The following is a 15,692-nucleotide window of genomic DNA, read 5'->3' as shown; positions in this document are numbered from 1 at the left end:
GGCGTACATCTAATCATCTCATTTCTTAAAGGAACGGGCGTGGTAGGTGACTGAGCATAGGGAAGACTTATGGTGGATCTATTCAAAGACATGGTACTTCCTATACTTAAAGTTGGAGACACAGCACTATTCACCAAACTGTTAACACTCTCTCCGCTGTATTTTATGTTGGTGTACTCTCGTCCAACTTGTAACGATTTCTAATTGGGAAAGAGAAACACATGCAATATAAACGGGAAAAATTGCTATAATTGAGTTTATTCATTATTATTAAACGTAAAATATAATTTCACTTTCAATAAATAAATTAAAAGAAAATACCTGTTCAGCCTTAATTCTTTCTGTGGTAGTTTCAATGTGATGTTGCACAGCCAAATAAACAAACTTATATTGCGCTTCTGTTTGTACCATTCCAGAACGCTGAGATCTAACCATTTGTATGGTACGTTGAATATCAATTTCACAGTCTAAGCCTAAGATACAAAAAATAAATAATTACATATTACCACGATAGTTCTGATATTCAAACAAGAAGTGACTATTTGAAGAAAGTTCAATATTCGGCCATGGTGAGTCTACGGATGGAGTTGTTCATCCGACGTTTCGCCAGCCGCTGAGGTAGGCATCCTCAGGGAGCTTGGCGATAGACGACTCTACTCTATCCGCAAACTTACTGAAGGAGAACCAATAATAGATCGTGGTTATCATTCCGAATATTGAACCCTTTTCAAACAGCACCAACCGTAAAAAGTTTAGCCTTTTGAACAACTCACCATGTTTTTGTATTTGGTCCAATATCATGTCTATAACTATAAAAGTCCCAGTCCGTCCGATTCCAGCTGAACAGTGCACCAAAATAGCTCCTGGTGCTTTATCCTCAGGAAGTTCTTGAACCAAAGACTCCTGCTTTATGTTTACCTCATGAAGGAAATTTAACACACAGCCCGGATCGGATGGGACCCCGTGATCTGGCCAAGCCTGTAATCAGAAATAAAAATTAAAATTTTTAAAAAACCAAAACGTAAATAAAGACTATCTTGCCTGAAAATGATATTGAAAAACTTTTCTTTCTTCTGAAGAATCATCCATACTAACTGACAGCTCCCTCAATGTATAATGTGCGGTTGATGACTCATTTATATTTTTGACTTTAGTTTTCCCATATTCCTTGGTGGTCCCCGGTTCTGGCCAGTATCTTGCACATTTATTCTTTCCTCTTTCTATTTCTTTGGTTGTCATAACAATAACTCGACAATTTTCTTGCCAAACCATTTTCCAAAAATCAGCTACCGTTGATGGCAAACAGCCTAAAGTAAAATATAATTGTAAAATGAATTGGTTTCTATTTTTTGCCGATTTTTGCAAGTACCTTGAGTGGCAATATAAACTTTCCCACTTGGGTCTCCTGGTAAATCAGGACTCGCCACATTTTCATCCCACTTAATATAATTGGCGTTAATGTAATCTGATCCAGGAACATTTGGATCAGCATCCATTAATTTCACTCTAGTGTGATCAACTGGAATAAATCGTTACATAAAAAAACGAAATTTTCTTTTAAACCAAAATTTGCTTACATGGCAAAATGTTCTTATATCTATTTTTATTCCTATTTTCTATTTTGATTCCTTCTTTCCTGGAGTACAAGTGTTTAAATTCTTGTTGTTGTAAAGATTCGAATTCTTCCCAAAAACCCGCTTTACCGACACTGTTAGCACCATTTTCTTTCTAAAAAAGGATGTTATCATTTTTAAAAGTCGATTTTGTGGAATAGGTAAATTACATAATCAGAAAAACCCAAGTTCGACTTGAAAAAGCTATGTAACAACCTAATGCATGTACCACTTTAATAGTTACTTGTTGAATTATTTGAAAAACAATAATTAAAAAAATGCAGTATGATATTACTGATATTGTAAAATATAAACATTACGAACAATTCTAAACTAATCGGTATCTAAATATAGAACAAAATTCCTACTATTATGGTATTGCATAACATAAAAGCAAAACCGCAATGTTACGCACTGTTTTTTTCTGCAATACAGTAATAAATTGTTTACTATCGGTTTTTTTTTAACATTATTAATAATGAATATTTGAAATTATACGTAGAAGAAAAAAATTAACTTTAATTCAAGGATGCGTTTAAATTAATTTATCACTAAAAATACTGCTTCATTATGGCTATTTACCTGCAATTGCTTAACTCTACTGTGAATACCCGAAGCACTTATTCTAGTAGCATTAAAAGGCTGCTTTAAATGTACCACGGTACCAGAAGTCTCCACCATTGGATTCTTTTTATAATGTTCAATGAGATCTGCTAAACTATCAAACTTTTCACCGCCTCCAACATCGTATTTGTTATCCTTCAAGAATATAAAATGATCGCCGTTATTTTATAAAACTTTATACACATATAATAATGTACTTAATGAAATATTCATTCATATTATGGAATATCTTTTTATAACATACCGGCGTACATCTAATCATCACGTGAGTAACTCTATCATCTGTCCTGACAGACAGGACGAAATCGCCTGGTTTTGACTGACTTTCGCGAACCAAAAAACTACCGTTCTTGCCCCGTTCCAAGATCAATTTTTCAGCTTCCTTTCCCGATAAATGTCCATGGAACCATCTGAAAGAACAATTTTACATTTATTTACCTTTACAACTTTCTTCATACTAGTTTCTAATTTGTTGCTAAAGAAAATGGAAGTAGTCTAATATAACAAATGGCTTGACCTTCGTGTATTTACAGTACAAATGTTAATAAAACGTCGCTATTATATATTATTCTAATTAGCACATATCTTTATACAGTCTGTATTTATTTACACTTCGAATAATTACCAATTAAAATAACTTTGCTTGCGATACCTTTTTAGGAATGGTAAATGATACTTATGCGAAACTAAAACAGTGAATACAATTAACAGCCATTGGTTTTTTAATCTGTAATTATTATTGATTTCAAAATTTTGTTTCAGAAACCCAGGAATTCTAATTTCAGGAATCTGCAAATCGGTAAGTTTTTTCAATGTTTTATATCTTTCAGAGAGAAATGAACTAGTGAAATTATGTCTTTTCTGAATTAATTTATAAAATATAAGTATGTTCTATACATACATGGTAATAAACAAACAGGAATGGAAATCCTGTAAACATTGCAATTGAAAAGTTTTATCATGTTAAGATATTTTCTTGACAAAAAAAATTAGCTTTTTGTACTGTAATCTGAAACTTCTTTTTAATTATTTGTTAACACTTTCTGTTACCATTTTCGTTTCTGAAACTCTTAGCACCAAGTTTGGTACGTTCCTTAGGTAGATGCGTGCAAAAATTGGTGTGCCTACCTGACTATTATCACGTAATATCATGAAAAAATTGTCCAGTTGACACTGTCATTACTGCTTTAATTAAGCAACGAGAGAAACACAAGAATGACAACATATTTTTTTTAAGTTGTTGTACGTTATTGTAATATTTAATAAGCAAGGGAAGAATGCAAATATGTAGTTCCATTTCCGTTCAACAAAAACGGCGTCCACCTGTATGAATAAGGTGGATCCATTTTAGTCAGTAGCCAAGGTGAAAAACAAATTGCTATAATAAATAACATTTTCTAGAGTAGCGACTGCGTCATTAATAGTTTACACACCATATACTTGACGGTGATCTATCTTAAATCATCCTCAGTTTCGTTTTTTTTTTACGCAGTAACACCTGTTTGTTTGTTTGTTTGTTTATCGAACTCTATTAATATTAACATTATTAATTATTTAAACATCTTCACATCAGAAAAAAATCACTACACCATCTAACAAAATTACTTTTAAAGTAGAAATTAAATTTTTTTTCTGTACTCTGTTATGAATCTTTTATTTTATTACTATTTATAGTAATTTTTACCTTCTTTGTTATTAAGAATATTGCTTCCATTATAGGTACAATTTATTCTAATAATGTTATTCGAAATGCCATAATTTTTCGCTAATTTTATTGAAGGACCATATCATAAATTTTTCCACTGGTATTGTAAGGGAAAAAGTGTATGATTCCATTTATTTTTTACGTAATGGCTAACTCATGCAAGGTGAAAATATAAATTGCTTATACATATAAGCATTCTTTTCGTTGTAGTAATGAACTAAAATGAAATTATTCATTGTTTTTTCCTAGAAATAACATTACAGTTGTCTTTTTTATTGTATTCAAATATAAATCTAATGCATGCTTCCTCGTACAGCCATTTGTAAGTAATTAAAATCTTTTATTACCGTTTATAAACAAGAACCGTTTACTCAAACCTGAATATGCATAGAAATCTAAAAAATAATAGTTTATTACTACCTTCTCCTGCTAAACTTTTTAACTATTGGTCTCAAAGGAATTATAACTAGACTTTTGTTTTTGAAATTATACTGCAGTATTTCCAAAATTATTCTCAATTTAATTGTTATTATGATTGCTGCTATTGTTTACATACCAAGCAATAAAATGTAATGTGTGCCATGAATAATGTATGACAATTTTGTTAATACTAAACATAAGTTTTTTTTTTAAGTTAATAATGACGGACAATAAAAGAATTGACCTTCACCTTGATTTGTACAACAAACAGGTGAAGGAAGATTTATTTATTACATTATGTATAATCATATTTTTTTTTCACTATGCATATTGCCTATCTCTTATATTTCCCTATTATAATATTAATGGAACATAACAATGATCTGAATAGCAATTATTTTATTATGCAAATTGTCATAAAATCGGTTAAAAACAAAAAGTTGTCTTATAAACAACAAAATCTATTTAACCGTAAAAAAATAAAAAAACATTTTTATAACAAAAAAGTGACCTTAATATTATATTAATTTTCAAAACGTATATTTCGTAAGTTTTAATTTTGCATATACTCTAGAATCAAACCTATTTCACAAACCAATTAACTACAAATAATAACTTGCCAGCAACATTCGAGAACAAACTTTTTGTAAAATGCCTAATAGTACCAAGTAAACTTATTAACAACAAATATAAATTTCAAATGAATCTATAAATAAGCTCAGTAATTTCGTATTTTCTATTAAAATTTATAAAAAGTATCCAATAGGTAACTAATTAATTAAGTTATGTAAACATAATCCAATAATTTGTTGGTTTATTTCTAGAGAACGTTTTTCGCAAAACAGTTGCATACAAATGTATGATTCTAATTTCACAGAAATTTATGCGAATATACAATATCACATATTCAAAACAATTTTGCATTACTTTGTAATATTTGTTTTCACTTTCTGATTTTCACCGAATACCAGACCTACACTATAATTAAAATACTGGTCATACTCAACATTTTTTATATAATATTTACCAGTTTGTGTATGAAAAATGTTATAGATTCAACTCACTGCCCACATAAATTCATACACTTCTACTTAGCAATCTATCAAACAAAACTACGAAAACTAAACGAACTCAATTCAGAAGTTACGACGTACGACGATTTACAATTTAAATTTTTGAGTAAATTATGCTAATTCCTCTGTGTTTGAACAAAAAAAAATTGTAATCCAAGGTCAAAAATAAATGTTTGATTAAGAAAAATTGTAAACAATAAATTAAAAATGCGATAAATTTTAAAGGTTTTAATTAGTCTTGTGTGGTAGGACTTTAATAACTACCTGCCTTTAAAAAGCCTCCTACATTAGCCCTTTCAGGACTAACTTGAAAAAAGTTATTAAAAAGCACTTTACTAAAGTACACTTTGGTATTTTTTTTATATATCATTGGACACAAGAGCAAAAAATCAGGAAAGCAAATACAAAAATCAAAATATTGGAATATTCATCAAAGCAAAAAAAATGTTTGCGAGTGCATGGATTAGAATTTTAAGTGTTGTGCTGAACGAAAAGAATAAATCCTTACTTAAAATATACTAGCGCCCTTCTGATTTCTCTTATAGCAGTAGATATAATAATTTGGGCAGCGGGAATGGCCACAATAGACGCGTCAACCTGTATAGGGTCAGGCGTCATATTCTTGATATACATCGGTCCTTTCAAAAACTCACAGACTTTGTTCGGCGGAAAACTTTTCAAAACTTTTTTCGTCAGAAAACTTTCGAAAACTTCTACCGGCGATACCGGTCGCGTAGCTATTTAATGTACAATAAACAGTATATTGACTGGTCGCGCTCAATAAATGCTTGATCAGTACTGCAAACGTGGATGACAAAGTGGAGACCGTGAGGTGAACCTAATACCTGCCCCTGGTGGTAGCAAGTGGGGGGCGAAACTGGCGTCGAGGCAATACCGGCATGAATTTACGACTTCTGTATCATAAATGGATACATTTAAGGTAAATCGGTACGCGGATCGAATCGCTAATTGTTTATGATTCATGCGAACGATGGAAATAAAAATCACAATCCTTTTCTTCATATCAGGACATCGTCGCGATAGTAAAAGGAAGTGTATCGCACCTAGGATTCTGGGGTTACACAGCTGTTTTTATACCTACCTTGACATTGCTGAAAACTAGAGATTAAAATTGGTTTAATTCAATTGATTACCATCTATTAATAAATAAATTTTCAATTACAATATAGTCTCAGTAAATACATGAAAATCACTGATTTGACCTACAGATTGAAAGGTTAACGTTCCAGTAAAGTTTTTGAATTGAATACAAAATTTGAATTTTCATAATGAAAACGTTTATTAACTAAATAAAAAGTCAAAACTGAATAGTTTCTCAAAAAAATCCTACAATAAATAATGTATGCAACAAAGAAAGGTTGTTAAAGGTGTATATTTGGAGCGCGGTGTTATACGGGTGCGAAACATGGACAGTGGGCGCGGCGAAAAAGAAAAGATTAGAAGCTTTCGATATGTGGTGTTATAGGCGAATGATGAGGATAACGTGGGTAGAAAAGGTTAGAAATGAAGAGGTATTGGAAAGAATAGGAGAACAGAGGACTCTACGGAAGTCGATAAAAAATAGACGAGATAAGTTGGTAGGACACCTTCTCAGGCATGAAGGTTTAGTCAGAGACATATTAGAGGCAGAAGCGGGAGTTAGGAGGGGTAGAGGTAGACCTAGATTAGATTACTTTTCGCAAATAGTTAAGGATGTGGGCTGTTCTAGTTTTAGGGAAATGCGAAGTTTAGCTCAGGATAGGAAAGAGTGGAGGTAAGTGTCCAACCAGTCTTAGGACTGACGACCTTATGATGATGAATAGTACTATGGCATTTCCCGGCTAGTTTCACAGGGCTCGATTAAAATAGAACAACTTTCTTTATTTCCCGTTTTGAAACTGGTGACAAAGCATTGAACATTCAATAAGGCCAGAACGCAGAAAAGAAACACCAGCCGCGAAAGCCTACACTTGCATAGGTATGTACAATTGGTGAAAGTTTAGTCAAACTAGAATCGAATTTCCGATAGTTTTACTGCATAAATACGAAACATTATTTGGATCTTGTAAATGTCAAGTCAATTTACATATAATTTTATGAATCGTTTTTATAACGTGCAAGTAAAAAGTTATTTATGGCCAAAATCACGCTTCTAACATAAAAATCATTGGACATAATGTGTACACTTCTACATTTATTATTTTGTAAGTGTAGGCGTGAAAAATTATGTTCTTGCTGTTCTACTTTTTATCACTATTAGAATATAAATCAGATAAATTTGTTGTCTAATTAATTCCCATTTATCTCTACGACTGCGAACGTAAGGCAAAGGGCAACTAAGAAAGGGCTTAATATCCAGTCCAAGAAAAGTCAAGGTGAGAAATCACTGATACTTTTTAATTAGAGGCGCCTTCTTCGCGGGACACACCCTTATCTTGATTTCTATATACAACACGCACTAGATCGTAAATATTGTGAAACAGCAATAAATTTTAATCAATACTGACCTGCTCGATATAGTAAATTTTTTACATCGTCAGTAACAATTACTCAATCAGTTAAACAAAACCGAATTAAAAATTCTATAGATTTATAAGTCAGAAAAACTCTTAAAACGAAAACCAAATGCTTTTTAATAGGATTCCGTAGCTTAAAAGGAAAAAAAATACGATCCTTATTAGATCACTCATGCGTCAATTTACTTGTTATTGTTTTATAGATGATTACATCAAAACTTCTTTGACGTGGAAAATTGGTACAACAATTAATACTTTGTACTTCTTCAATTAAGATATTTTCATTTAAAAGTAGTTAGAAAGGGTTGAAATGTTCTCTATTAATTTTTTTTTAAGCTAGATTACTTAGTTAATAAATTATATTAGTAGACATCGGAACATTCACTCGAAATCTAGCGTAACAAATAAGTTCTCGAGGGATTATACAAAAAAAAAGGAAAATTCCAAATCGAATTCGTATTTGACCAATTTCTTTCAAGTTTTTTTTCCATGCCCCTATCTCACATTTCTTATTTAGAATTCATTTTACTTTAAAGTTCTTTTTCTTTTTTTGCGATTTAAAAGAACGTATTACTTCGACTATTTATAAGATTTTACATTTTTCCATTAGAAAACCGTGCTATTGGGAATAAAAAAATATATTATTGTGGGTACAGAAACGGTACCTACTATTTTGAAAGGAAGCAATTCTATTTTAGGTAGGCAGAAAAAGAATTAAAGAATCCGGAATCAAAGAAAGACCTGGAAATTGCAACAGATTTGATGTATTTACATATAAAAAGTATTAGACCTCGAAAATTACAAAAAGTACCCACTATTAATAGACAAACCGTTTATTATTGCAAATTTACCGAAAACAAAAACAATTAGGAAACAAAAGAGTAGCCGTTACAATATGCGTGTGAGACGTCATTGGTCTTTTTAAAAATATATAAAAAGAAACTCCAGACAAAATCGTTTCGGTCATCGCAAATCATAAAAACAAAAAAAAAAAATTATTTCAAGCGGCTATTTAACATTCAATTAATGTACATTCACGCATCAACCATGAATTCAAAGCGCTCTATGTTTTTACCAGTAGCCGCATACTCCTATAAATTATACAAAGTCGATTTCCTGAAAAGAAGAACAATAATTTTTAATAGGCGGCAAGCACAATTGCTCACGTATGCCGCGACGTTAACAATATTATTGTTGTTAATCCATACACCTACGTGCAAACTATAACATACTCAAAAATTACTATGTTATTGCACTTCTAACGAAAAAGTTCGGTGAGTAATTGCTATAATGTCTAGTTATGGCAGTATATCGTCTATAGCGTGCTGAAGAGATCTAATAAAATTGAAATCGCAATCACACATCCCTAGTTTCATACTAAAATTATTAGGTAAAATAACTGGTCAAATTTCTACCACTCCCGAAACCAACTGTAATAATAACACAAAAAATTAATAGTATATTGCACAGCAAGGGAAGAAAATACGACACCCCCCCCCCAGGATGTTAATTGTCATTCGAGCCAAAGGCTAAAGCAGAAAACGTCCGAGATTGGGTGCGATTATTTCTTCTAGAAGCCTGTATACGATTTTTTACCGTAATACCCCTGTACTGAAAGTACGATTTTTCCTGATTTTAACGAGAAAGTATAACAAAACATTAGAAAATTGTGTGGAAATTGCTAAAAACCACCTGAAGGATAGTAAAATTCTTTCCTAATAAGGACGAGTAAATGCCATTTCTTACCCGGAAGAGAATGTTGCACTTTCGTCCCTGAAATTAAAGTAAAATTTCGTACTTTCAGTAGACGCATACTACGAGAATATTTTCCAAGTGAAATATCCTGATCCTTGTCAAAAGAAATGTTCTAAGCTATATTCCCACCAAAAACATATGTAAAAAAGGAATTACGTTCCCTTCAATAAATTAAAATGTTTCGTTTTATATTGTTGTACCTATTTAAAGTTCAACTTAGTTAGTTTCCTTATCATATCTCCTGTACTTAAACTAATAAATTAGCATTTTGATATTTGACTCGCTAATTCTACATACAATTAGAAACTAGTAATTTTTATATTTTTTCTTGACTTCCTTGGTACTAATTGTGATTCTGAAGTAACTTTTTTAATGAATACAGAAGTCATGTAAGTATTGACTTAAATTAGAAAATTGAATATTATAAATAACAGTACAGTTCGAAGTAATCCTTAGTATTTATTATTTTCAAGGATCTAGTTTAGGACAGACAAGGGTTACGGAAACGGAAAGAAGTCGGTACTTGAAATGGTTCATGTACGGTTACGTGTAATTACCTGATCTTCCAGATAAAATGTAAACAGAAACATTACCGAATTAACCAAACATTAGCATATCTAATATACATATCTAATTAATTAAAAACAGTGCGCATACTCTTTTGGTTTTTGGACAATCGTTCACCGGAAGAAATGCATCAAATTCATTGTAATTAAGCTACAGTTTGTAGCTTCATTATCAGCTTGTATAGCCATGAACCGCCTTTTTGAATAATTTAGAGTACATCGGTGGCGTCAGCTCACGATGACGCACGTATTAGATTTTAATATTCCGAAAACGCTGAAACTGTAATCTCAGAATGTGTTGTAAAAAAAGAATCAACTAATCAAGACTTATAGACACAAACAATCGTCCGACTTTGAGTTCACTTCGCGCGCCGATAGTTTCCTCTGTTTTAATCGTAACTCAAGTTTATTAGTAAAAAAATTTTTAATTAGTACAAAACTGTGATATTCAGCTATATGGATAATCTTTTGACTTCTAATTAGAAAGAAATAATAAATTAATTGGTAGGACATCTTCTCAAGCGTGAAGGGCTAGTTAGACAGAGATGTGCAAAATGGTTTTTCAAAAGTATTTAAATACAAAATACAAACCGTTTGTAAACCGTTTTAATTGGAAAAAGACACTGATGCCAAAATATACCGTGAAAGATCAGAGCCAAAATAGAGTTGCAAATCATTTTATTTATGTAAAATCAAGATCAATCATTTTATATCAAAATATTTACAACCGCATTTTTGTTCCCGATATTTTACACATTGTAATAAGAGAATGAAATAGAATCCATATAGTTTCTTTAGCTTTAAGTTCATCTAATAAGTGAAGTTCTTCAAATTGTTTTCTAAGAATTTTGGATTATAAGCATTTATTAGCACACCACAATATCTTGTAGTTTTCAGTTTTACACTGGCGTAAATCAATTCGATATTGTTTTGCGGGCTGTTTTGTCGTAATTCATGGAATTTCGGAGTTTCTTGCTAAAAGTACGATAAGTGGTGATATCAATTTGGAACTTAGAAATTCCATGCATCCCGGAAGACAATATCGATCCAATATTTTAGATTATCCATTTCCAAGGAGTTTAGAATTTTTTGGGCTCTTTTTTCAGTTAGAAATTAGAAGGTATTCACGAAATGTCTGTTTGTCCCCTTTTTAGCTTCTAATACCTTCAATAGCCAATGTGAGCAACTTTCATTCATCATTTTGTATAATGTTTGATAGGTGATACTAGCAAAACTTTTAACGGCAAAAATGTATTTTGCATTTTACAAAAAAAAAACGTTTGGAAAAGTATTTTAAATAAAATACAAAATGCTTTTCTCAAAAAAGTATTCAAATGCAAGATAAAAATAGGTATTTTTTATTTTATATTTGTATTTTAAATGCAAGTATTTCAAATAAATCACATCTCTGTAGTTAGAGATATTAGAAGCATAAACAGCAGTTAAGAGGAGTGGACATAGACCTACATTAGATTACTGTTCACAAATAGTTAAGGATGTGATATATAAGATTAGGTCAGGATAGAAAAAAATAGAGGTGCGTGTCCAACCAGTCTTACGATTGGCGACCTTAGGGAATGTATCCATACTACGTGACCTGTCAGGAGAGGGAGAGCCTCTTCAAAAAATATCACGCTTTGTCACAGGGGCGGGGGGCTTAGGCTTTTGTCATATAGTCAATATTCTCCAGGGAAATCTAGTGCTATTTTGGGCTGTATCCAAAACTTTCTGTTTGCAGAAATTGATTTAAAACCATATTTATGAATTACTACGTGAAAACTAGAGGGAAGGGGGGGTCTTGGCATATACCACGGGTGGTCACTGAGGGGGAAAAGGGCTAAAAAAATTTAAAAAAATGAGTGATCCCATGTCTAACAATGTAATAACTACTAATTTCTGAAATGCCTTTAATTTTCCAATCAATAACTACATGAAGCACATCGATTAAAAGAAATACTTTCGAGTCGCAATTAAGCGTGAATAGTTTTTGTAAAGTTTTCCGACAATTTTCAATACCCAATCGTAATTTTGAATTTTTAATTTAAAAATAAATGTCAACGATGCCATAAATTGCAAGCTACGCTTAAATGACTCTACTGGCGCCACACCCTGTATGAACGTCACGGAGCGGAGCGCAATTTAAAGTTTATGCACAAGCTTTAAAACTTGTTGAAAAAAGTCTTGTATCTCGGATACATACTTTTTTTTGTTTCTCGAGGAAACTGCGACTACTGAGACAATGGGGCACGTTAATGTAATAAGGTCGCGTTACCATTGTCATACATCACCTTGATGCTGACATTGAAGAGCTACCTGTAAATGGCGTGCTTGCTACGACAATAATGTTATTATGAAAATGCGTCTGAAATGTGCAATAAATTTAAAAACGACATGGATAGAGATTATTGTAACGACTTTTGTAATGTCACAAGTTCGTCCAAGCGTTTTAAAACGAATCCATCTGCACCGATGATACTAGCGCAAACATGTGAGACAATAAATAATTGTCATTAGAAATCTATGTAAAGTGGTCGATGTTCATCTTTATTCCTTTTAATGTTAATACACCTTGAAAACGAGACAGACAAGGTACGGCAAATCGCCTAAGGATAGCTATGCCATTTTTAAAACAGAAATTTATCGAGTACAGATAATCAAGAACAACTAATGCTTAAATGATTCTTGAATTAGTTATATTGATTTCTTCACGATGAAAATGAATAACTTATGCATCAAACATCAAACTGCCAATATCAAAGTCTTTGCAATTCTATTTTCATGTTTCTTCTTCGTAAATACTCTATTTTATAATAAAAAAGCAAATGAATTAAACTTTTAACATGTTCCTTGTTTCGTTTTCTCCTATGTGTTTCAACAGATTATCATTCTCGAGGTTATTGAGTTAAAAAGCTTATGTTTAGGCATGCAAGGGCCCTGTATCGTGGGGGGGGGGTGCTCAGGGGAAACTCTCCCAAACTCCCTTATGGTCAGTCCGCCCCTGTTTATTAGATATTTTATATTATACTGTCAGCTACGATTACGCTTTCGCGAATTTGTAGGTATTCTTTATAGCTTTAGATAAGAATAAGGCATCACTATATTTTAATCCGTGGACTAGAGTATCGCAATAAGCTCACGAGGGCATTCATTCGAGGTGACCGCATAGAAAGCCGCCCACGTATGTTTTAATCATTTAAAACAGATGTTTGAAATCGATAAAAGTATGTTTTAAGTATAGTAGAATTGTACTCATAATACACCACCGATTTTTAGAAAATTAAATGTCGGGAATTAAATCAGGAAAGATTAAAACCTCTTCAATTAACTTTTCAAAAAATCAGCAATCGGTAACAAAAAAAAGCCGTCAAAATGACATCATCTTTGGGCCGGCTCTTAAAACAGATTTCGGACTCCTAAAATTCTCTTACAATAACATAAGCTCTTAGTCATCTTCGGTGGCGTTTTTTTTTTCACGAAATGCCTACTATAATTGTGTGCAAGTTTATTTATTTTACTCGCTTAAATGTTTAACAAAATTTAGTAAACGCAAAGAGAAAAAAATGTACATGGTGTTGGCGTAAAGCTGTTTAGCAATTCAGATTTTGATGTATTTGGAATATGCAAATATAGTTATAACGGATTTCTGTACAAATGTACATGTGCAATGTATAAAAATTACAATGAAAACTTCGTTCGTTATCAAGATTTATAACAACAGAAGGTCAACAAAGATGCATCTATAACATTTCTATCATTAATTTATTCATTCTATTATGATGATGGTCAACCTACCGTTTTCATTCATAAAAAAATTTTAATTATACGTACAAATATGGCTAGCATATAAAAGTGTACATCTCCCACAATTACTTCTTTAATTCATAATTTTTTTATTCATCTCAACGAATGTTCGTATCATTGTTTTTGTTCGTTCTATCATACTGCATTTCCATAAAAAACGTACAGTATAATCCAGGGACGGTTGGCAATGAAATGAAGTTCTGTTAGATATTGATAAGGCCGCAACCCCCCCCCCCCCCATAACAGAGACACGACAGTCGGGGGACGATTTTGTGTGTAAATTCACTATATTATTATGTTAATAAATATTAATAATTAGGTCGTAAACTCTAATTTTTTGGTATTATCATTATTACATCTACATTATCTTTTAGGAAATGCAACGTGGTACAGGGAAATTCGTACAGTCTATCGTCTTATCATTTAAAAAATAAAGTAATATAAATCCAATTTCAAGCCAATTTTAAGGGGTGTTGCGCTTTGTGGCTTTGCTAAAAATATTTTGAGTTCAGTTAATTTGGGGTAGTTTTCAAAGAAACAGGTGATACTCTCTGGTAGACGTGGTTAAAAACACTCAAGAAAAATTGTTTAAATCAGAAAAATTAAAAAAAAAAAATAATTTCTCTCTTGTGAGTCGCTACACGTTATATTTTAAATATATTATACAAATGGAATATTATATAGGACTGAGTATTTGTAATTAAAAGAAAAGTTTCGTTTAGAAAATCTTCGTCTCTCGGTGTTCTCAAAAATTCGCATAAATTTCTGGAACATTACCCTTGGTCTACATCGCAAAGGTATGCATTAAAATTCAAAAAACACATACTACCAACTGGTTATAAGAAGAGACACGTTTAATAAGAAACAAACAAAAGTCCATGAGAAAAAATATCTTTGAACTTGAGGTGCAAAATGTAAATGCCGAAACGTAGGCGGATGTGTAAGGCGTTCTATGTTTGTTCTTGAAAATATCACGAAGCGACATAAGTAGCGATGTGCCATTAAATACGCACATAATTAATTTAGTTTCTTATCCATGTCATTTACTGTATATTCAGAGCTCTCCAACATCAATAATAACATGTGAACCAAATTCTGTTTACAACTATTTTCTTCAAGATGCAAATTCTTTAATTACTTATTAAAATTAGTTAATAAACAACCAAAAATAATTAAAATTCGCTCTTGTTATATTAAATTATAACAGTAACATATTATTTATAATGAAATTGCATACAAAAAAAAACCTTAAAAGAATAATTCGAAGAAAATTAATAAATACAAATATAAAACTGGAAACTATTAATTTTAATTATTCACTTGTATAAAAGATACCACAAATGTTTAAAATTTTATGATAGAAAAAGAAAAGAATGAAATATAAATTCGAAAATAGAGATGCAATTACGATTAAAAATCATCAAGTTAATTAATTTAATTAGATTCGCTCTAGGTGGACAGCCTTGACTGAATGTCTTGCGGATCAGCATACTTGACAAGATTTTTTTCTGTCAATTTTTTATCTACACAACTAATTTGTAACAGGAGAATTCCACACAAATTGCAAATAAATTAATAATATTATGTGCATTCAAAAATATGTATACCTAAATTGGAAA

General features: G+C 31.5%; 1 protein-coding gene across 1 annotated transcript in view; it reads right to left on the bottom strand.

Moving 5' to 3' along the window:
- Window positions 1-15,692, bottom strand: part of LOC108732945 (tyrosine-protein phosphatase non-receptor type 11) — a 30,959-nt gene that overhangs the window by 9,048 nt on the left and 6,219 nt on the right. The window contains exons 4-10 of the mRNA XM_025980152.1: window positions 2,482-2,647; window positions 2,196-2,372; window positions 1,578-1,728; window positions 1,370-1,519; window positions 1,042-1,307; window positions 774-978; window positions 322-473 (exon numbers count right to left, since the gene is read on the bottom strand). Of these exons, the coding sequence (XP_025835937.1) occupies window positions 322-473; window positions 774-978; window positions 1,042-1,307; window positions 1,370-1,519; window positions 1,578-1,728; window positions 2,196-2,372; window positions 2,482-2,647 (1,267 nt within the window). The remainder of the gene's footprint in view (window positions 1-321; window positions 474-773; window positions 979-1,041; window positions 1,308-1,369; window positions 1,520-1,577; window positions 1,729-2,195; window positions 2,373-2,481; window positions 2,648-15,692) is intronic.

The sequence above is a fragment of the Agrilus planipennis genome, unplaced genomic scaffold (assembly GCF_000699045.2).
Source record: "Agrilus planipennis isolate EAB-ADULT unplaced genomic scaffold, Apla_2.0 scaffold22, whole genome shotgun sequence".
Taxonomy (NCBI): domain Eukaryota; kingdom Metazoa; phylum Arthropoda; class Insecta; order Coleoptera; family Buprestidae; genus Agrilus; species Agrilus planipennis.
The sequence above is the reverse complement of the archived record's forward strand: the minus strand, read 5'-3'. Positions and strand labels throughout refer to the sequence as shown.